We start from the raw sequence: 22,140 nt of genomic DNA on the forward strand, positions 1-22,140 counted from the left end.
TCAGAATTATTTGTTACACGCTTATTATAAAGGTATGGTTAGAACGTAGGTAACAATTCTGTCAGATTCTCCTTATGGCAGCATAAAACCAAGAAAGGAAGCTCTACAGATCTACATTCACTACAAGACTTGTCTTCACCCTGAGAGCCCGTTTTCCTGAAAGTGGAGTAAAAGCTGCAGAAACAGAAATAGAAAATCAATCTGAACCATGAGAAAACAGTTTAAGAACTTCAAAAGAAAATCTTTGGCTTTGTCCTCTAAATGGAGTTCAAGAGCACAACATACTTTATTAAGATCTGTTAAATCTAGGATTAGTGCTGTAAATTATATCAAAATACCAAGGAAGTCACAGTTTTTAGAAATATAAATTCTGACCCTGAAGTAATCTTTGAAACAAGCTATTGCTAATTTCCTAGCATCCCTGTTACTTTAAAATACTGGAAACATAGGCAAATAGATGATTTAAATTTGGAAGAGATTTTCAGAGACCACAGAGTTCAAGTTTCTTATATTACATGTGTGCGTGCTCAGTCACTTCTGTCCTGTCCTACTGTTTGACACTATGGACATTTTTGCTGCCCTTTGGACTGTAGCCCACTAGGCTTCTCTATCCATGGGATTCTCCAGGCAAGAATATTGGAGTAGGTTGCTATTTCCTTCTCCAGGGGATCTTCACAACCCAGGGACTGAACCCACCTCTCCTGCATCTCCTGAGTTGCAGGCAGATTCTTCACACTGTGCCACCTGAATGGACATATTCCCATTCCTTTTTCTTTCCTCTTAAAATTTATTTCTTTCTAAAACTGATGGTTGAAGTAAATGGGCCAGAAATTCTTGATCATGATAATTGTTCACAAATTTATCTCAAGATATGGTTCAAAGCTGGATAAAGAGAATCTGGGGTAACTGCTTTTCCCTAGTTCTACAGCAGTTATAGCTTGATATTTTTGCAATTTATTAGTGAGTTTGCCATCTTGAGCTTTGGCTACATAATTACAAAACAATTAGTAAATTCAGTTATTTTCAGACAAAAGGAAATTCTACTATATAGCCTTTTGTTGTCTTATAGCCAAAATGTTCACAAACTCATTTTTGCTATGTTAATGGTGAATTGATAAGGCTTTAGCTGCTTTCAACTATTTAAATTTTCTGTTCCTGAAAACAATCACTACCCAGCTTACTTTAAAATTTCCCTTAACACAAAATAAATGTTCTTTGTTTGTTGAAAAGATGGCCTAATATCTCAAAGATTTAGACACAATTTCAAGAATCAATGTATTAGGTTTATCCTAGAATAATAATAAAGTGGTAATTTTCTGTTTAGTTAGCTCAGCTTAAAATGCTGAGTAAATGCAGAGTCCTGAGATAAATGCTTACCTAATTATCTACATTGATTAAGTCCATATCTAGTAACATTTCTTCTTAGGTGGAATCTTAGTTTCCACTCTTAATATTGTTTTTACTGTTTTTTTTTTCAGCTTTTGTGAATATGGAATAACATTAATATTTTATTTTAGAATCCCACATTACACATTCCAAAAGGTTGAGCTAAACTTTGAATCACTAAATGAACAGATTTAGTTGCTAAGGCAGCAAATACTTATGGCTAAAATGGGACCAACTTTTTTTTTTTCCCTGTATAAGTATTAGGTCAGCTAATTACAATGCTGTGCAAAATCTTGTCCCTTATTGCCATATTTCGGGAATGATTCATTTATTTCATGTTTATGGAATTCATGATTTTACTTTCCATGCAGTAAAAACGCTTCCAGTATTGTTTTCACTTTCTAAATCTCATTTCTGTATTTAAAAGAGCCTACACTCAGATTTTTAAAAATTTTACAACAAATTTTAAGCATCTTTCTGCATCTGCTCCAAAGGATCTCCTGGTAGATAACCACCAAACTGTACTTTTACTAGAAATAGATCTCCTTCATTTGCACCGAGAAAATCTTATATAACTTTCCCATCTATATGTTAAGTAAATAAATAAACTTCATTACCAACATCTGTTGGACAAGAAGTTCTCATAATATAGTCATTCATTCATTCATCAAAACCTAGACTCTCTCACCTTTGAATGTTGAGTAAGCAGTTTTGTGTTTTAGCTAACCCTTCAACCCCGCTCCGCCCACCAAAACAAAACTGACTTTATGATGAGAGTCTAAGAAAGGCACTGTAGCTGTGACACAGTGGCAAGATCAATTATATTCATTTCAAACCTATCCTATGCATGCTCAGTCATGTCCGACTCTTTGCAACCCTGTGGACTGTAGCCCACCAGGTTCCTCTGTCCTTGGGATTATCCCAGCAATGATCCTGGAATGGATAGCAATTCCCTTCTCCAGGGGATCTTCCCGACCCAGGGGTCAAACCCACTCCTGTGTCACATGCAGATTCTTTACCGCTGAGCCACCAGGGTGGCTCATTCATTGAAAAACAGATAAAGAATTGAAGCTACAATACTCTATGTAGCACTGTCATTTAAGCGTCACTTTAAATACCTTAATAACTTTTAGAGTGCAACCAAAAACTGACTTAAGTCAGTTCAACTGAGAGTATGGCGATAGGAATTAGTCAGCAGGATTTTGAGTTGGTGGCGGTTCTGACATTTCAACTTCAGAGCTTAGGAGAGAATCAAGGGGACCGTCAAAGCCCAAGACAATGGAAAGAGAAACAAGAGCAAACAAACACACATCTTTGTTAGAAGACTAAGCTGATGTCATGAAACCATATCATCAAACCTTCCTTTTCCACATACTCATTGGGAACATGCACTCATAGGGAACATGCAGAGCCCATTCAGTCGCATGCAGAAGGAATGAAGTTGTTCTACTGTTTTTCTGTTCTGATTTTCTAGGCCACTAACAGTTTAGGGCTTCCCTCATAGCTCAGTTGGTAAGGAATCTGCCTGCAATGCAGGAGACCCAGGTTCAATTCCTGGGTTGGGAAGATCCCCTGGAGGAGGAAATGGCAACCTACTCCAGTATTCTTGCCTGGAGAATCCCATGGACAGAGGAGCCTGGCAGGCTGCAATCCATAGGGTCCACATGAGTCGGACACGACTTAATGATTAAACCAACCAAACCAACCAACAATTTAGAGCAAAAATAAAAGTCATTTGCATGCATAGGGACCTCAGATAAGTAAGCTGAGAACAAGAAGTAAAATCATTTGAAAATGAGAGAGAAACCAGAAACCACCTGTAAAATGGTAGCCTTCAAACAGTAAAAGCATAGTGGTCTGACACTAATTTCCAGGTCAAAAACTCTTATACCATTGTGATCCTTTGATGAACCTGTATTGCAGCAGAACACAATAATTGATACTCAGAAAATAAATGATTTTCAGTTATTTCAGAAGATTAAACTCAGAACCTAGTATAATATGTAGCAAAGCAATCGCTGTTTTTAAGTAGGTATTTTCACAAAGCTGACTGAATTTTTGCTGCTGCTTAAGTCGCTTCAGTCGTGTCCGACTCTGTGTGACCCCATAGACGGAAGCCCACCAGGCTCCCCCATCCCTGGGACTCTCCAGGCAAGAACACTGGAGTGGGTTGCCATTTCCTTCTCCAGTGTGTGAAAGTGAAAAGTGAAAGTGAAGTCGCTCAGTCGTGTCCGACCCTTAGCGACCCCACGGACTGCAGCCCACCAGGCTCCTCCATCCATGGGATTTTTCTAGGCAAGAACACTGGAGTGGCTTGCCATGACTGAATTTTTAGGTGGTCCCTAAAGAGTACCTGGCTTCCCAGGTGGCGCTAGTGGTAAAAAAACCCGCCTGCCAATGCAGGAAACATAAGAGATGCGAGTTCAATCCCTAGGTCAGGAAGATCCCCTGGAGGAGGGCATGGCACCCCACTCCAGTTTTCTTGCCTGGAGAACCCCATGGACAGAGGAGCCTGATGGGCTACAGTCCATGGGGTCGCAAAGAGTCGAACACAACTAAGCGACTCAGCAGGCACGCATGCCGGGTACCTAGAAAACCCATGTATGTAATTGCTCACCTGTCTCCTTCCCACCTCCAGCAATGCTGTAGAAATGAGTTCTTAGAGTACAATTTAATTTGTGTCATTTGAGTTGTTTTTAAAATTATTAGCCACAAGTAGCTAGACACCTGTAGCACTCTACCCCTGCCAAATTTAAATTTATTAATATCGAGTGCTTTCTGATTTTAGTTCCAACAAGAAATGCACAGCAATTAGCTTATTATTGAAAATTCAGTTTTCACACTCTAAAATAACTGAGCCTGCAAATTTGCAATTCAGAAAGGAAGAAGTCCTGTCTTATGGGGGACCTCCCCCCCACCCACAACCCCAGCCTGGCCAAGATACTTGTAACTTTCTGCAGTGTTTGTACAACCTAGCTCTAGGCAAATTGGCTTAGGAGCATGATCCTCAAAAATAAAGGTAAGCACTGGCAGAGAAATTGCTTAGCAAAAGCAAGTTATTAAATTTCCTTTCTCAAATGCTTAATAGTCTTGAAGCCAAAAATAATAGTCGTGTCCTCTGGATCCCTGAGTCCCCAATGCCAGGTGATGAGAAATGTCCACTGCGAGAGCAGACACAACTCAAGCACACCCAAGACACAGGCTGCTAAGGAAAAGCTATAGATATCTTTGAAAAATTCATATTTAAAGAACTAAGTTTGCAGCCACTTACTGAACACACAACTTTGGAGAAAAAGTGGTATTAAAAAGCCATTCTCTTAATCCTTTGTAAGTATAGACAATAGAGGTCCTAATACGATGTTAACATTTGTTTTTTAAGGTCGTATAAAATTCAAAGCCCACTATGGTAGCCTCTTGATTTTTCACAGTAAATATGTTCTTTAACAGAGTCTGCAAGTAAGACATGAATTTTAAGTCCACAGTGACCTCTGTTTAAAAAGCTAATCTTCATCCTCAAACACAGAGAATCTTTAATCAAAATTTCCCTTTCATAACATCTGCTAAATAGTGTACTAATACTTCTCACAGTTTCACAAACAGATCTCTTGAATTACTTTGGCCAGCAAGTAATGACAGTGCCTTTGTCATCGCCCAAGTCAGTTTAAGGGCTTCCCTAGTGGCTTCCCTTTAGCTCAGATGGTAAAGAATCTGCCTGCAATGCAGAAGACCCAGGTTCGATCCCTGGGTTGGGAAGGTCTGCTGCAGAAGGTAATGGCAATCCACTCCAGTATTCTTGCCTGGAGAATCGCATGGACAGAGGAGCCTAGACGGCTATAGTCCATGGGGTCGCAAAGAGTCGGACATGACTGAGCGACTAACACTACTACTAGTGGCTCAGTAGTAAAGAATCCTCATGCCAATTCAGGAGACGTGGGTTTGATCCCTGGGTCAGGAAGATACCCTGGAGAAGGAAATGGCAATCCACTCCAGTACTCTTGCCTGGGAAATCCTATAGACAGAGGAGCCTGGCAGGCTACAGTCCTCGGGGTCACAAAAGGGTCGGAAAGGACTTAGGAACTAAACAACATGCAACAAGTTAGTTTATCCATCACTGAACCCGTGATGCTTCAGTGTCTCTTTTAATGTTAGACATTCAAATAAATACCTCAAAGAAGAGTTGCAAGACCAGAGAGATGATGATAAAGAAAAGAGTTTGTAGTGTTATGAGGGTTCTTTGAATGAGTTTCATCAGGAATATTAATTTATTTCTCCTAGGCCAAGAATATTTGGGCCATTGTGTGTGTGTGTGTGTGTGTGTGTGAGAGAGAGAGAGAGAGAGACCACACTACTCAGCTTGCAGGATCTTGGTTCACTGACCAGGGATCCAATCCAGGCCCCTGGCAGTGGAATCATGAAATCCTAACCACTGGGCCGCCAAGGAATTGTCTATTTGGGTCAATTCTTAATTGCATGTGTGTGTATTAAAAAGGAAAAGATGGAAATAACTACAGTGTTAGAAACAGGGGAGGGGGGGAGAAAAGAACAACCAACCTTCATCTGATAATTTTCATTAATCATTAATATGAAAGATAGTGACACCAGTCAGATATAAAAAAGAAAGATTTTTCTGCTCCATTTCCTGGACACCTGGCATACCTTCCATCACCCAAAAGTGTTCTTTATGGCCATGGGGTATGACCACATAATTCCCTTTATTTGTTCATCGCAAATCACTGAGTCTTACTTTTTAAACTTTTCACCTTACTTAAAGCATTTAATTTAACATGGATAGTGAAAACCAATTTGCAGTATGCACACATTTTCATTGTCTTTACACAGAATGTTAAGACAAAAGGAAAGAAGGAAGGAAAAGAGATGGGGAAAGAAAAGGGAAAAAGAACTTGGCAATTTTGTGAAGCAAAATAAATAGACAAGATGTTGGCAGCAAAGTCCAGATAGGATTTCAGGCTAAGATAAATCTTAAAATATGTAAAGAGATGGTTGAGAATAAAAGTAATAAAGATTAAGAAAAGTCAGCAATGGACTGAATGCTTTTAGAGGTCAATATAAACGGTATTAAAAGGTTGACCAATTTCCTTGCTCACCCCTCCCCAAATTGTACACAATTTTTAGATGAAAAATGTATATCCAATTCACTGTTACTTATAATTTGAATATTGCATATCGTGAGACTCAGAGTCAAACTGTATTTTGATTTTTTATTCTTGTTCCCTGGCCCCAGTCTGCCATTTGGTAGCGCTGTCTATACCTATTTTCTCACCAAACGACATGTCAACATATAGATGAACTCAATAGACTATAGATTTCAGTGTTATCAGAGGCTAATACAACAAATCCTAATGTTGAGAACATTAAAGTCATAAATAAAAGGCAAATCTGAATAAAGCATTTTTTTTTTAAGCAAGAACAGCTCCTCTCCAAATGACCTGTGAGGGAAAACCACAGAGCTAAATATGTTGTTTTTTTTTAATAGTCAAGCAAATATGTTATGTTTTTAAAACTTTTATACTTTGGTATTGAGCTTCATAGGCTTCCCTGATGGCTCAGTGGGTAAAGAATTCACCTGCAGTGCAGGAGACACGGGTTCGATCCCTGGATCAGCAAAATCCCCTGGAGAAGGAATTGGCAACCCACTCCAGTATTCTTGCCTGAAAAATCCCACAGACAGAGGAACCTGGCGAGCTACAGCTCAAAGGGTGGCAAGCAGTCAGACACGACTGAGCACGAGACATACCTTGAGCTTAAATAAAGAGGGACCACATCTTGAAGCCTTCTTTGTTGTAAGCCAATTTCCAATTGCCTTGTCCATTTCTTTTCATAAATCTTCAGGCAGGGAGGTTGAAAGAGTGTCAGTGACATATCCATGGGGAGGTGATGAGTTGTTTTGACTTGGGGAAAAGCAATGTCAACCCATGCCACAGGCACCCAGCTGATATTTAGTTACCCAGTGTACAGTCTGTGATTTTCAATGAAAAAAAAAATCCATTAAACAGTACTTTTGAAGATCTGGAAAGCATTCTTTGTGCCTCAGAAATCTGTTGACGGTCTTCTACCGTCATCAATCCACTAAGCATTTTCTGCTTTACACAAAGCTCTTTTTTATGTAGCAAGGAAGATAATGCTTTTCCTAGAGTCCAAAGGGCTTCGTCTCACTTTATCTTCTAAACAAAGCTTTGTGAGGTTTTACTATCATTCCTTCCTATTGACTTGCTGTTGATGTTTTCCTTTTAACTTGATGTTTTCCTCCCAAAGTTCTATTTGGCTGGATAGTAAGTTTTAATGCTTTTTCTGGCCTGCCTTAAGAAGCTTTACCTCTTCAGAAGTTCTGGCTCAGAAGTTAAATAGGAACTTTGCTCTTGATTCATTTTCATATAATACCTCCATCACAGATTGACAAATTTCAAGTATTCACTTTGAAGAAACTTGAGCGTAGTTGTAAAAACATTTGCAGTGTACTTAAAATGTGCACAATATTCCATTTCTCAGTGGAAAATAGGATTTAAACGTGGTTTTCTTTTGTTGGATAGAAAGAATAACTAGAAATAAATCTGAAATGTTGTTAAATATGTTGAGCATAGTACCAGTATGATTGTCTTATGTTTTTCTGGTCACCCTTAATAGCTCTGTGAGCTAATTATGCCCCTCCAGTGTCACAGTGAGAAGAGCAACATTTCATAGATCTTGAAAATAAATTAGGGACGGTGGACTAATTTGGCCAAGAACACTCAGCCATTTAGTGTTTTGCCAGAATTAGACTTTAGACCGGGTGTTTCTACCATTAGGCCTGGTGTTACCGTTTAAAGGATTCATACACATGCCTGCCCTTTAGCAATAAAATAAGCAGCCTGTCCACATGGTAAGCAGAGTCAGATTTGTATATGATGACTAGAGCAGACTCTGAGCATAAAGCCCTAATAGCTATGAGACCTTAGTTAACTGATCCTTAGGTTTTCAGGTTCCTTGGTTTCCTTATCTGCAAAATAAAGAAAACAATGCTGGAGTTGACCAAAAATTCTGTTCCAGTTTTTCCATAACATCTATGAAAAAAAAAACAACAACAAATGAACTTTTTGGCCAACACAACAGAATCTGCTACATAGAATTCTCCTAAAGATTGAATAAACTGATACATTTAAAGAACTGAAAAGGGTGTCAAGTCGCTTCATTCCTGTCTGACTCTTTGTGACCCTGTGGACTGTAGCTTGCTAGACTCCTCTGTCCATGGAATACTACAGGCAAGAATACTGGAGTGGGTTGCCGTTCCCATCTGCAGGGTATCTTCCCAACCCAGGGATCAAACCTGGGTCTCCTGCATTGAAGGTGAATTATTTACCATCCGAGCCACCAGGGAAACCCAAAAAGAGTGTCAGTGTATAACAAATATTCATCATTTTTAGTATGTAAATAATCAGTGTATCAGAGAAGGCAGTGGCACCCCACTCCAGTACTCTTGCCTGGAAAATCCCATGGATGGAGGAGCCTGTAGGCTGCAGTCCATGGGGTCATGAAGAGTCGGACACGACTGAGCAACTTCACTTTGACTTTTCCCTTTCATGCACTGGAGAAGGAAATGGCAACCCACTCCAGAGTTCTTGCCTGGAGAATCTCAGGGATGGGGGAGCCTGGTGGGCTGCCGTCTCTGGGGTCACACAGAGTCGGACACGACTGAAGTGACTTAGCAGCTAAGCAACATGGAATGGGGATGAGCGCATGAAAAAGAGGTCAGAATTGGGGTTGGTGGCAGACAAAGGGGTGTAGAAAGGGCCCAAGGACAAACTCTGTTTCTCAAAGTTGTGAACACGACTGTATCGTTGTTGGTGTTTGTGATGTTGTGACACCCAGGTGGTGCTAGTGGTAAAGAACCCGCCTGCCAGTGCAGGAGACATAAGAGACACCGGTTGGCTCCCTGGGTCGGGACAGTCCCCTGGAGGAGGGCACGGCAACCCACTCCACGGACAGAGGAGCCTGGCAGGCTGCAGTCCGTGGGCTCGCAAAGAGTGAGACATGACAGGTGACTTAGCACACAGCACATAGTGTTAGTAGACCCACTTTCTGATTTCTGCTAGGTCCATCCAGTGTCTTTCAGTCCCTCAGCACGATGGTTATTTTCCCAGCTAATTATTGCAAAATTTTATTTAATCAAATAAAATTCACTGCCATCATTATGATACCATCATCATGGATACCCCAGGGCACGTCATCCCTCAGAAGTCCTGGTGGGCGTTGGCGAGTTCGTGGAGGCACCCAGCCTCGACTAGAGGGCCCCCTCGCGGGGATCTGTGGGCGCAGCGTGTCTCCGCAGCAGCCAGCGTCTTGCGGAAATGTGGCACGGTGTCGGGTCTCCGTTGTTCTTGTAGGTAACTGTCTGCTGGACCTACCGCGAACACAGATCCCAGGCCCCGAGGAGCTCCCGGGCCAGACCTACGACGCCAGCCAGCAGTGCAACCTGACCTTCGGGCCGGAGTACTCGGTGTGCCCCGGCATGGACGTGTGCGCCCGCCTCTGGTGTGCCGTGGTGCGCCAGGGCCAGATGGTGTGTCTGACCAAGAAGCTGCCGGCTGTGGAAGGGACGCCATGTGGGAAAGGGAGGATCTGCCTGCAGGGCAAGTGTGTGGACAAAACCAAGAAAAAATATTATTCAGTAAGTACTTTTCTTGTCACGCAAGGTCCGGACCCCAGGGGCTGAAGTACATTCCTGTGACATGTGGAGGGGACTGTCCCCTAAAGGCTCTGTTTCCTACTTCAAAAATTTTTTTCTTGAGGGATCTATTTACCACTTCCTCTTTTATCCGCAGGAGTCATCCTCAGCTGTCAATTACTGGAGAAAATGCCGGTCTTGGGTTTTACCCAGTAATACTGAAGTAGAGAGCCCAGATACTGTCTCATTGAGACCACAAGTAGGGCCCCCGAGTCACCACTTGGGAGTTTGCTTTCAAACTGCTCTTCAAGTTATTGGAATACATTTGTTTAAATTCAGGAGGGAAGTCACAGTAGAACTGACAGATGATCCTCAGGCTTACTCGGTCAGCTCCAAAATGGTCGTGTTTTCCCCCATGGTGTGCCTGCTGTGTGCTTAGTTGCTCGGTCGTGTCTGACTCTTTGCAAACCCATGGACTACAACCTGCAAGGCTCCTCTGTCCGTGGGATTCTCCAGGCAAGAATACTGGAGTGGGTTGCCATTTCATTCCTCAGGGGATCTTCCCAACCCAGGGATCAAACCCGGGCAGATTCTTTAACCATCTGAGGCCATGGCAAGTTCCTCTAACTTCAGGAACTAAAGTAGCCATACCTGCTGCAGGAAGGCACCTGACCTCCCACCACCTTCATTGTCAAGCAGAGTATTGGTTCCTTCTCACTTGCAACATTTTCAGAGTCCCTGGAAGACCTTTGCCATGGGCTCTTTGCTTGTTCCTTTCAAGGCTTACCACCCAAGCTACCAGTCTCAGATGCCCTGACACAGACGCCCTGAACCCCACAACCAGAGGAGGTTCTTCAGGAATGCCCTTGACAGAGGAGTTTCTAATATCTTCCTTCGGCTTCCTGCTGCAGCGTTTCCAGAGGAATCAACCTGGGATATCATAACAGGGCTCTTCATTCCCTGTGGTATTGGTCCATGTGATTGGGTGCTGTTAGTATCTGTCCTGTTTCCTTTTTACTGGGTGTTATGAAGCCAAGCTCAGGTCGGATACGTTTGCATGTGACAGATGGGCTGAGTGATGTCTGTGAAGGGACTGCAGAACTTGAGCGCTCAAGAGGGAGAGAAGATGGAAGCATGATAAGCCTGGGATCACGCAGCTTCTTTAGCATCACACAGTTCTTTAAAGATGCAAAGTCAGAGTGGACACAAAGTGAACCATGATTCGGTGGTGACTGACAGAAATGCACAGTATCAGAAGTCCTTGCAGCATGCTCAGTACTTCAGGTGAAGTTTTCAAACCCTCTGGGCTTCTCAGGTGGTTCAGTGGTAAAGAATGCACCTGCCAGTGCAGGAGATGCAGAAGACATGGGTTCGATCCCTGAGTCAGGAAGATGCCCTGAAGGAGGAAACAGCAACCCACCCCAGGATCCTCGCCTGAATAATCCCATGGACAGAGGAGCCTGTGGTGGGCTACAGTCCATGGGGTCACAAAGAGCTGAACAAGAATGAGTGACCAAGCACACACCCATTCAGATCCTCTAGTGTTGGGGGGCAGGGGGCAGAAAAGGTGCATTGTTTAGAATTGGGATCACGTTGCAGCTTCAAAATGTTCAACATCTGCAACCATGTTAAACTCCGAGATGATCATGTTTTATCTGTGAAGACCTTTCCACCAAGTCATTGCACGCAAGTGATTTCTAAACGTACATTTTGAAAGTTGTCCACCCTTCTGAGTAAAATATCTCCTGTTTTCTATTTTAGACATCAAGCCATGGCAACTGGGGGTCCTGGGGGTCCTGGGGCCAGTGTTCTCGCTCGTGTGGGGGCGGAGTGCAGTTTGCCTACCGCCACTGCAATAACCCGGCGCCCAGGAACAACGGCCGCTACTGCACAGGGAAGAGGGCTATCTACCGCTCCTGCAGCGTCATGCCCTGCCCAGATAATGGTACGCCGCTCCCAAGTGTCCGCAACCACCATATATCAAGTGTAATTTGTATTCTGAGACTTCCTTGGTGGCTTGATGGTAAAAAGTCTACCTGCCTATCCAGGAGACATGGGTTCAATTCCTGGATCAGAAGGATCCCCTGGAGAAGGGAATGGCTCCAGTATTCTTGCCTGGGAAATCCTCTGGATAGAGGAGCCTGGTGGGCTACAGTTCATGGGGTTGCAAAAGAGTTAGGCACGACTTAGCAACTAGACAACAATTTTATTCTAGCAGTCATCAATAGGAGAGGCTGAAGAAATATTCTGTTAATCTTGTACCGCACTGTTCCACCAGTGTGCAAATCAGTAACAAATACATGAGTTGTTTTTAAATTATTATCATAAACAGTTGAGTATTCTGGGTGTAGGAAAAAATAATTGTTATTTTCAACTCTGTGGATGAAAATCCTTCAACACGTGTGTGTCAGGAGATTGTAGAAAAAAAAAAATATTAGCATCTTCTCCTTGAAAGTATTTACATGAATAGGAATGTATCGGAGTTTCAGAACAGAGTAATAATGTGCTTTTTTTATTTTTAGGTAAATCTTTCCGTCATGAGCAGTGTGAGGCCAAAAATGGCTATCAGTCTGACGCAAAAGGAGTCAAAACATTTGTGGAATGGGTTCCCAAGTATGCCGGTGTCTTGCCCGGAGACGTGTGCAAACTGACGTGCAGAGCTAAGGGCACTGGCTACTATGTGGTGTTCTCTCCAAAGGTGACTGCTCACAGGCTGTCCAGAAACAGCGGGGGTCCGTGGTGGGGCTTATTTGGTAGAATGGAGGCTGCACATACCAAGGGTAAGCAGTCATTATCTGAGGGGTGGCTAGACTTTGGAAGGTTTTAGTTTCACCTCTGTAATTTCTGCATTTTCAAACTTGCTGCAATGAATCAAAAGGGTTTTGTAAACAGAACAAGTAAATGTTTTAAAAGCTATTTTTTGAAAAAGTGTAACTCTGTCAAGAAGACAAGTGGTGACCTTAACTTTAAAATAGTATTCCCTAGGTACATTTATAATTTGTCCTGTCTGACTCTTTGCAACCCCATGGACTGTAGCACATCAGGCTCCTCTGTCCATGGGATGCCCGAGAATACTAGAGTGGGTTGCCATCTTCTCCAGAGGATCTTCCCGACCCAGGGTTGAAACTTCCATCTCCTGCACTGGCAGGCAGATTCTCTACCACTGAGCCACCTGGGAAGCAAAAATAAATATAAAGGATACTTAAAGTTTGTATTCCCTATGTAGATGGGATGACTACTTCTCAAAAGAATACTTTTTCATATTTTTAGCACAAATTATATTTGTAAAGGGGACTATAAAACAAGAAAGTTTTCTATTTTTCTATGTTTTATTGAAGAATTCCATTGGTGATTCATGAAGCAGGATGTCAACATCATTATCCCTGACCAAGACTTTAAAATGTCCTGCACTTTTAATATGAATCAGTGTCCCTCTAGATATGCACATCATAATATATACATGTGAAATTATCCTTTATTTTCCACAGAAGAGCATTTTCTGAATTACTGAAGTTTCACTTCTCACAATCAACTTTATGCTATGGCTTAAAACGCTGTTTATATAATTTGTAAATAGACGTGCTATGTAAAACCACCTCTGTAACAGGTCTTCAGATATTTATGACATATTATTGAAAAATAAGTTAACGTCCCAGTTATGTATGTTTTAAAACATTTCATCTTTTATTGCAAAATAATACATTTTCTTTTAAAAATATTATATAAAAATAAAAGCAAAAACCATTACCTGGAAATATAATCATCCAGAAAGTTGTTAACCTGTTGAAGAATATCCCACCCCAATTAACACACATCCACATATTCACAGACGTATATGACAGGAGTTTTGTTTATACACAAATACAAAATATGTACATTTATTTGTATGACTGTGTGTTACTTACATGCACAAGCCACTAAGAGGTCATATATACACTATTTTATAACTACCTTTTTCAATATACACTAATTCATTTTTTCAAAAATATGCAGTCTCTCCCAATAAGTACTCTTCTCAGACTTTCCCAGACTCCTTTTTTGACACAAATTTGCCTCTAGTTGGGCTTCCCTGGTGGCTCAGTGGTGAAGAGTCTACCTGCAGTGCAGGAGACACAGGAGACTCGGGTTCGATCCCTGGAGGAGGACATGGCAGCCCACTCCAGTATTCTTGCCAGGATTGTCCCATGGACAGAGGAGCCTGCTGGGCCGTGGTCCATGGGTTTGCAAAGAGTTGGACACGACTGAAGCAACTGATCATATATCTCTGTTTCAGCATCTCACCATTTCACACAATAGGGAATGCTTTCCAGCCATGACAAGGCTGTGTGTGTCCGTTGGAGGTTTTAAATTTTACGACAGTAATAGAAAGTGTGCAAACAAAAAGGATGCCCAGATTCTTGAGCCTGCTCAAATTCTCCTCTCCCTCCTCCACACAAGCGACAAACAGTCCCACATCCTGGGTGAAATATTCTATCAATAAAAAGACAAGACTATACGATGGGGACTTATCGCAGACACAGAAATGGAGATGAGGACCTCGGTTCTCCTAACACACTCAGATTAAGCTCACGAGGGAAAGAAGAAAGAAAGGGCATAACCCTGATTTATCCCAGTTCTTCTTCCTGCCAATACGTCAAAGATTTTCTACTCAATACTCCTGGAAACTATGGCGCTTTTTTTGGTGGGGGGGTTGTTTTTCTTTTTTTTTTTTTTTTTTGGTTGTTTAGTTTCCGATATAAAATCTATTCCAATCAAACTTAAAAGTCCCAAATTAAAACTTGATTTTATCGAAGAAACCATGTATGCAGAGCCAGTATTTCCTATCGCTAAGGTGTTTCTCATTATTCAGGTGACCGATGGAACAGAATGCAGGCCATACAGCAATTCCGTGTGTGTCCGGGGGAAGTGTGTGCGGACAGGCTGTGATGGCATCATTGGCTCAAAGCTGCAGTATGACAAGTGTGGTGTCTGTGGAGGAGACAATTCCAGTTGCACAAAGGTGATTGGAACCTTCAATAAAAAAAGGTAACATGAGAGAACTATTGCCCTCAACTGACCTGAACAAGACTTTCAGTTCAGTCACTCAGTCGTGTCTGACTCTTTGTGACCCCATGGACTGCAGCACTCCAGGGGTCTCTGTCCATCACCAACTCCTGGAGCTTGCTCAAACTCATGTCCATTGAGTCAGTGATGCCATCCAACCATTTCATCCTCTATCGTCCCCTTCTCCTCCCACCTTCAATCTTTCCCAGCGTCAGAATCTTTTCAAATGAGTCAGTTCTTCGCATCAAGTGACTTTAGACTCTTGCAAAATTGATAAAGGAGGACTTATTACATCCTAAGCTATCTGTGGGCATGTTTCCCACCAGGGTTCTTCGCCTCCTGCAAGCAATATAAATTGACTAGAGGGCATACAAAAAATTCAGGAAAAGCTTTACTGGGGCCCATGCAAGGGGAATCAAAAAAACAAGCAACAGGTTCCCTTGCTTGCTCACTCCCCTGAGGAGGGAGAGCTCATTCTTTATATGGGGTGAGGGTAGGAGTATGTCCATGGGTCGGCCAGAGGGGGACCTAGGTATTTTGCCCATCCTTCTAGTGGTATGACTCGGTAAAGAATCCGCTTGGAATTCAGGAGAACTGGGTTCGATCCCTGGGTCAGGAAGATGCCCTGGAGAAGGGGGAATGGTTACCCACTCCAGTATTCTTGCCCAGAGAATTCCATGGACAGAGGAGCCTGGTGGACTATAGTCCATAGAGTTGCAAAGAGTTGGACACAACTGAGCGACTAACACTTTCACTTTCCGGTGGTGTAGAGTGAAGGGGGGCAGGCACTGTACCCTGTTTTTTGCTCCATGCTCTTCAAAAGTGGCACTTGGATTTTTTGATCTCTTTGTATTTTGGGGGCCCAGAATTTGCCCCAGCTACACACAGTCGATCACACGCAGTAATTTTTAGTCCCATACAGTTTCTTTGAGTTTTGTTGCTGGAGGAGAGGTGTGTCCAGGTGCAAGCGTTGCCCCACTGCAGCAAAGCGTCCCAGGTCCTAGGCCTGTCTCAGAGGAGGTTTAGCCAGCCTCCCCTTATTAATGATTTATGAATATGAGAAGGGAAGGCAAGGTCATGAAATGAGCCCTGGATGCTGACTGGAAACTTGTGGCACCTCGCGAAGCAGATGGAATCACAATGGCCATGGCTCCAGGTTTTGTAGAGTGTGAAAAAGGCAAAGAAAAAATCTGTGACATTCCACTTGAGCCATACCTTGCAGATCTGTTATTCCTGAAACACAATTTAGGAAGAGATGACTGGTTTCCATCTTAACTACTTTTTTTTAAACAAATAAATTCTCTCTGGGCTATATTTTTCTTGAGAAAACATTTCTCAAACCAAAATGTAAGTGATCCGCAGTGGTGTAGAGGGCAAGCCTGTTTTTGAGTGCATTACCCTGGTTTCTATCTACTCTATGAAGCATAATATCTGTTTCCTGCTCCCTCTCATGGTCTTTGATTACACTCTTGCTTTAAAAATGTAAGTTTAGAAAGTAACCAGTTTCTGGCCTGAAATAGTATACTCTCAGCTAGAATGACTGAGTCAGCTAAAGAGTCTGCAGGAATGCAGAATTGTTTTTCCTCTTCACCAGACTACCCTTACGCTGTGTGGTATTGGTCAGATGGGGCTTCTCAGGTGGCACAGTGGTAAAGAATCCGCCTGCCAATGCAGGAGATGCCAGAGACACGGGTTTGATCCCCGGGTCAGGAAGATCCCCTGGAGCAGGAAATGGCAACACACTCCAGTATTCTTGCCTGAAAAATTCCATGGACAGAGGAGGGTTACAGTTCCATGGTGGGCTACAGTCCATGAAGTCGCAAAGAATCAGACACGACTGAGCGTGCACACACACTCAAACACACACATTGATCAGGTGCATCTGTATTCCTGATATATGTGCTGTGTTGTCTGTAACCAGAGAGGAATATACAAGCCAAGTCAACAAGAAGCATTTCTTAAAACAAATCACATGCCATGGTAATGTAAAAAAACTAGAAGTGATCTTTGATATGATAAAAAAATATGGCTGAAGAATTTATTCTGTATTAAAATATCCATTCCTAATCTTGTTTGCTAGTGATATAATTATTCATCTAATGGTATTGGACCATCTAGGTCAAAAAGCCTGCAAGTCCAATCATATTCTGCATTTCAGCATATTTCAAAGGTGCAGGCACCTTAGGAAAGATACAGTCTAACGTTTTGCTTTATAAATGAGGGATTTGGGACTCTGAAAGTTTAAAATTTATGCAGTTTTACATGACTGAGGAATGCCAAAGTAGAGGCATTTAAGTTTAAGTTATGAAAATAGGATGCATAGGCTATTTGTTAAAAAAAAAAAAAAAAGAGAGAGAGAGAAGAGACAGAAAAAGAAGGAAGGGAAAAACTTCAGGAACCAAAAGAGAAATAAAATTATTTTTAAAAAATTAACTTATGTACTATTTGCTATGTATTCTTCCTACATCAACTTATAAGACTCTTGTAATACTAGATTTAGCTTTCAGGTTTTTTATGTATTTACAGCAAATAAACACATACTTTCTTTCACATAAAAAGATGAAGGCATTATGATAGCAACAAGTAGGATGCACTATAAATCCTTGCAAATTGATTTGACCAAGATTAGAGTATGTGATGAAAATGACCTGTTTGAATATCCTGAATAACTTATCTTGACATAGGTGACTGATAAAAAAGAACATTGATCTTGGAGCTGGAATATTTGCAGTCCAGCTCTGACTTAGTAATTCCCTAGCCGTGTGGTCTTTGAAGAATCACTCAACTTCTTTCCTATTAACATCCTTGAAAGTAGAATGGAAATAACAGTAATTATCTTGCAAATAAATGTTTCTGTGAAGATCATATGAGATCATGCATATTAAAATATTTCACTAAGTTCAAAACTCCTCACGAACATGATCCTAATCTTAATTCACTTCTCTCTCAATTTTCTTCATGTCACTAAAGGGCAACTCAGCCCTTCTACTGCCTAGGTCTAAAACTTTGAGCCGTCTTTCACACCTCATGTTCTGTCACACCCCACACCCATTCATCTGCAAATCCTGTCAGTCCTGTTTCCAAGGTGCATCCCAGAATCTGGCTGCCCCTCACCACCAGGAGGACGAACACCACCATCCAGTCGTCATCCTCTTTGGCTGTATCAATCCAGCGGTCTTCCCATGGGTGGTCCCCAGCCCATGGGTCTTCATGGTCTCTTCTTACCTGAGTCAGATGGTGGCATTCCTGGGCGCAACTCTTCAGTGGCTGCCAGCTCACTTAGAGTCTGTGTACAAGGCTGTTTTGTAACCTTGGTGATGCCAAAAGCTTTGGTCCCTGCCCTGTTCTGAGTCTCTTCTTCCCTGGCCTCTTCTCTTGCTCTGCTCTAACATCCCGGACTTCCCAACTTCCCAACGCTCTTCAAACAAGGCAAGCAGGAGCACGGGCACTATTTCCTCTGCCTGGAACAGTTTTTAACATGAATATAACCAGTGCTTCCTCTAGAATTCCTTTAAATGTCTGCTGAATGTAACCCCCATCCTTCCCCAGGCAGTGACTTCCTTAAATGAATTGGAGGGTCTCTCCCCCTTCCTCCTTGTTCCGCTGTTTCTTACTCTCCTCTCTTCGCCACAGCTCTTATCAGCAGATATTGTCACATATTTTGTTTGGGGTCTAAGTCCCCCACTCCTGCTAGAATGTCACTTCCCTGACAGCATGTGTAGTATGTAAGAATGCACCTATTCCTTCATAGCAGGTGCTGTTCTTAGTACTATGGAGAAAGCCCTGGACACAAGAAGATTCCCTTTGCAAATAGGTTCATCTGTACCATTTTTCTAAATTCCACATATAATACTTGTTTTAATATAATGCTTGTTTTTCTCTTCCTGACTCCATTCTATATGAGACTCACTAGGTCCATTCACATCTCTGCAAATGGCACAATTTTGTCCCTTTATATGGCTGCGTAATATTTCTTTGTATATGTGTACCACATCTTCTTGATCCATTCCTCTGGACATTTAGGTTGCTTCCATGTCCTAAATGGAAAGGAAATCCAAAAAAGAGGGGATATTTGTATAAAGAAAAAAGAAGACGCCTTGCCCTGCCATCCACACTTCATACTTACATGAAAACAGCTGCATTCATTCATGGTGACCAAGGAAACTGGTTAATGCCCAGAGTTTAAACGATACCAAGCAGGGTGAAAGAAAACAAATAAGGAATAAAAGGAAATCCTATTTTACTGAAGCATCAAGAAATCAGCGCACGAATCTTCATACTGCCCAGTGCTTTGAGCTACTCAGTCTGCAGACCTGCACGGGGCTGAGTTCCCAGTGATTCTCATGAGTATGAGTCAAGACTCCAAGAACAAGGATTTAAAAAAAAGTCTGTGCTGTCTGATTCTCTCAACTGACTTTCTTTACTTTCTTGACACTCTGTTTGGTATCACTTAAACTCTGAACATTACCAGAACATATTTTCATTTAACTGTTAGGAAGTTCAGCTGAATGAGCTAAGGGTTCCATGCACAGAGACGTGGTAAAAGGAGCAGAAGTTGGGAGTCAAATTTCCTAGCACTGCCACTGGTTAACTCTAGTGAACTTGGGCAAGTTACTTTACTACATCCTCCCTGATAGGCTTTTTTTCCAAACATATATTTGAGTTTTGTTTAGATTTAGTGTTTTGTAATTCATTTACACATTGAATTTTTCTGCTTTCCCTTTTATAAAATTTATTTATTTTTAATTGAAGCATGCTTGCTTTATGGTATCATGTTGGTTTCTGCCAAACATCAACATGAATCAGCCCTAAGTAAACATATGTCCCCTCCCTCTTGAACCTCCCTCACCATCCCACCTGTCTAGGTTGTGACAGAGCCCCAATTAGAGTTCCCTGAGTCATACAGAAAACTCCCATTGACTATCTATTTTGCACATGGTAATGTATGATTGTGTTGTTGCTGTTGTTCGGTCACTAAGTCATGTCCAACTCTTTGCGACCCCATGGACTGCAGCACACCAGGCTCCCCTTTCCTTCATTATCTCCCAGAGTTCCCACTGAGTCGGTGATTCTAACTATCTCCTCCTCTGCCGCCCCCTTCTCCTTTTGCCTTCAATTTTTCTCAGCATCAGAGTCTTTTTCAATGAGTCGGCTCTTCTCATCAGGTGGCCAAAGTATTGGAGCTTCAGCTTCACCATCAGTCCTTCCAATGAATATACAGGGTTGATTTCCTTTCAGATTGACTGGTTAGATCTCCTTTCAGTCCAAAGGACTCAAGAGTCTTCTCCAGCACTGCAGTTCGAAAGCATCAGTTCTTTGGCGCTCAGCCTTCATGTTCCAACTCTCACATCCATACATGACTACTGGAAAAACCATAGCTTTGACTAGATGGACCTTTGTTGGCAAAGTGATATCTCTGCTTTTTAATACACTGTCTAGGTTTGTCATAGCTTTTCTTCCAAGGAGGAAGCATCTTTTAATTTCATGGCTGCAGTCACTGTCCACAGTGATTTTGATGCCCCCCAAAATAAATTCTGTCACTGCTTCCACTTTTTCCCCTTCTATTTGCCTTGAAATTATGAGACCAGATGCCATGATCTTCATTTTTTGAATGTTGAGTTTTAAGCCAGCTTTGTCACTCTCCTCTTTCACCCTCATCAAGGTGAAAGGCTTTTTAGGTATGATGGAATATTTTTCTCCTGGCTTTGTTTGTAGCCGTTGTAGAAACATCTCATCTCTTACTATTAGACACTTAAAAAATCATGTGACAGAATCTAATCTAAAAAGTATTACATAAATAAAGTTATTAAATCACATTGAATAGGTAAGCCATGTCATCAGCATTGCATCTTCTCTCTTCAGGACAGTAACAAGTTCTGCCACCTGCCTGGCCATCACTGTAGAGCAGATGTGCAGTACAAAGAGGCCTTCTCTGGGAATGAGCCTTCTCTCCAACTCAGAGGAAATGTTTGAGTGGGAAACACACTTGGATTTCCCATATGTGGATCCGTTGCCCTGTATCCTCTAAACTTGAGTAAGAATTTGAAAGTAAATAAGTAAATTTCACACACATTAGTCAAACTGTACAAGCAAAGTATTTGCTTATATTTAAATAGCTAGGGAGCTAAAACGCATGGAGACATTAATATAATCACTTAGACAAAGATTTTGGCAAGAGATGGCTCCTCTGCACTGGTGTAATGCCTTGGTGCTCAGCTAACTTTCATCCTAGCCTTTTCTGCAAATTTATAGGTATCAGAGATACGTTTGCCCACTTTCCTGAGCAGAAGATGGATCATTAGAAATCGATCTCATTTGTTGCTCATCATAAAAGCCTTAGTCAGTCCACCATAAAGTTTTGCAGACCCTAATAATTCTGGGAAATTTGCTAAGGCATTAATGTTTTTTTTCCCCACCCCACCCCGCTTTGATACCAGTAAGCTGTGGTTACCCAGTAACAGAATTTTATGTTTTATTTTCTGTCCTGCCCCAGCAAGTCCAGAGTGTTAGGTAGAAACAGAACCAGAGCCTCTACCCTTTCTCTAGTCTAACAAATAATTAAGTCCATGGTTCCTCAACTAGTCTGAGTGTTGGAACAGTGGGAGAAACTCCAAAAGCACTGCTGCCTCTGACCCATCCTGAAAGATGAGGATTTAACTGCCCTGGATTCAGATTTGCAGGCTTTGAACTTTTTCAAAGATCTGCATGTGATCTTAATGTGCAAACAAGCTTGAGTAATGTTAATTGAAAGATTTCTGTGAGATTAATTGAGGGTAGAATTTTGTTGGTTTCTGTTTATCTGTTTCCCATTTTGTGCCAGAAAAGAAATTTTGAACATCATAATAAAAATGTATATCAGACATCCCTTCACAGTTCAGTGGTTAAGACTGCAGAGGGCACAGGTTCAATCCCTGGCCAGGGAACTAAGGTCCCTCATGACTCATGGTGTGGCCAAAACTAATGAGAGAAAATTTTAAAAATAAATAAAATTCTGTTGTTTAAAGAAATGTGTACAATATGATAGTCTAACTATAATTTCATTTTGCTATAAG

General features: G+C 41.8%; 1 protein-coding gene across 1 annotated transcript in view; it reads left to right on the forward strand.

Moving 5' to 3' along the window:
* ADAMTS5 (ADAM metallopeptidase with thrombospondin type 1 motif 5) overlaps nt 1–22,140 on the forward strand; it is a 60,371-nt gene that overhangs the window by 30,782 nt on the left and 7,449 nt on the right. The window contains exons 4-7 of the mRNA XM_055421697.2: nt 9,765–10,048; nt 11,807–11,990; nt 12,568–12,743; nt 14,895–15,070. Of these exons, the coding sequence (XP_055277672.2) occupies nt 9,765–10,048; nt 11,807–11,990; nt 12,568–12,743; nt 14,895–15,070 (820 nt within the window). The remainder of the gene's footprint in view (nt 1–9,764; nt 10,049–11,806; nt 11,991–12,567; nt 12,744–14,894; nt 15,071–22,140) is intronic.

Source organism: Moschus berezovskii, chromosome 1, assembly GCF_049115385.1.
Source record: "Moschus berezovskii isolate FMDL1 chromosome 1, NW_MosBer_1.0, whole genome shotgun sequence".
Taxonomy (NCBI): domain Eukaryota; kingdom Metazoa; phylum Chordata; class Mammalia; order Artiodactyla; family Moschidae; genus Moschus; species Moschus berezovskii.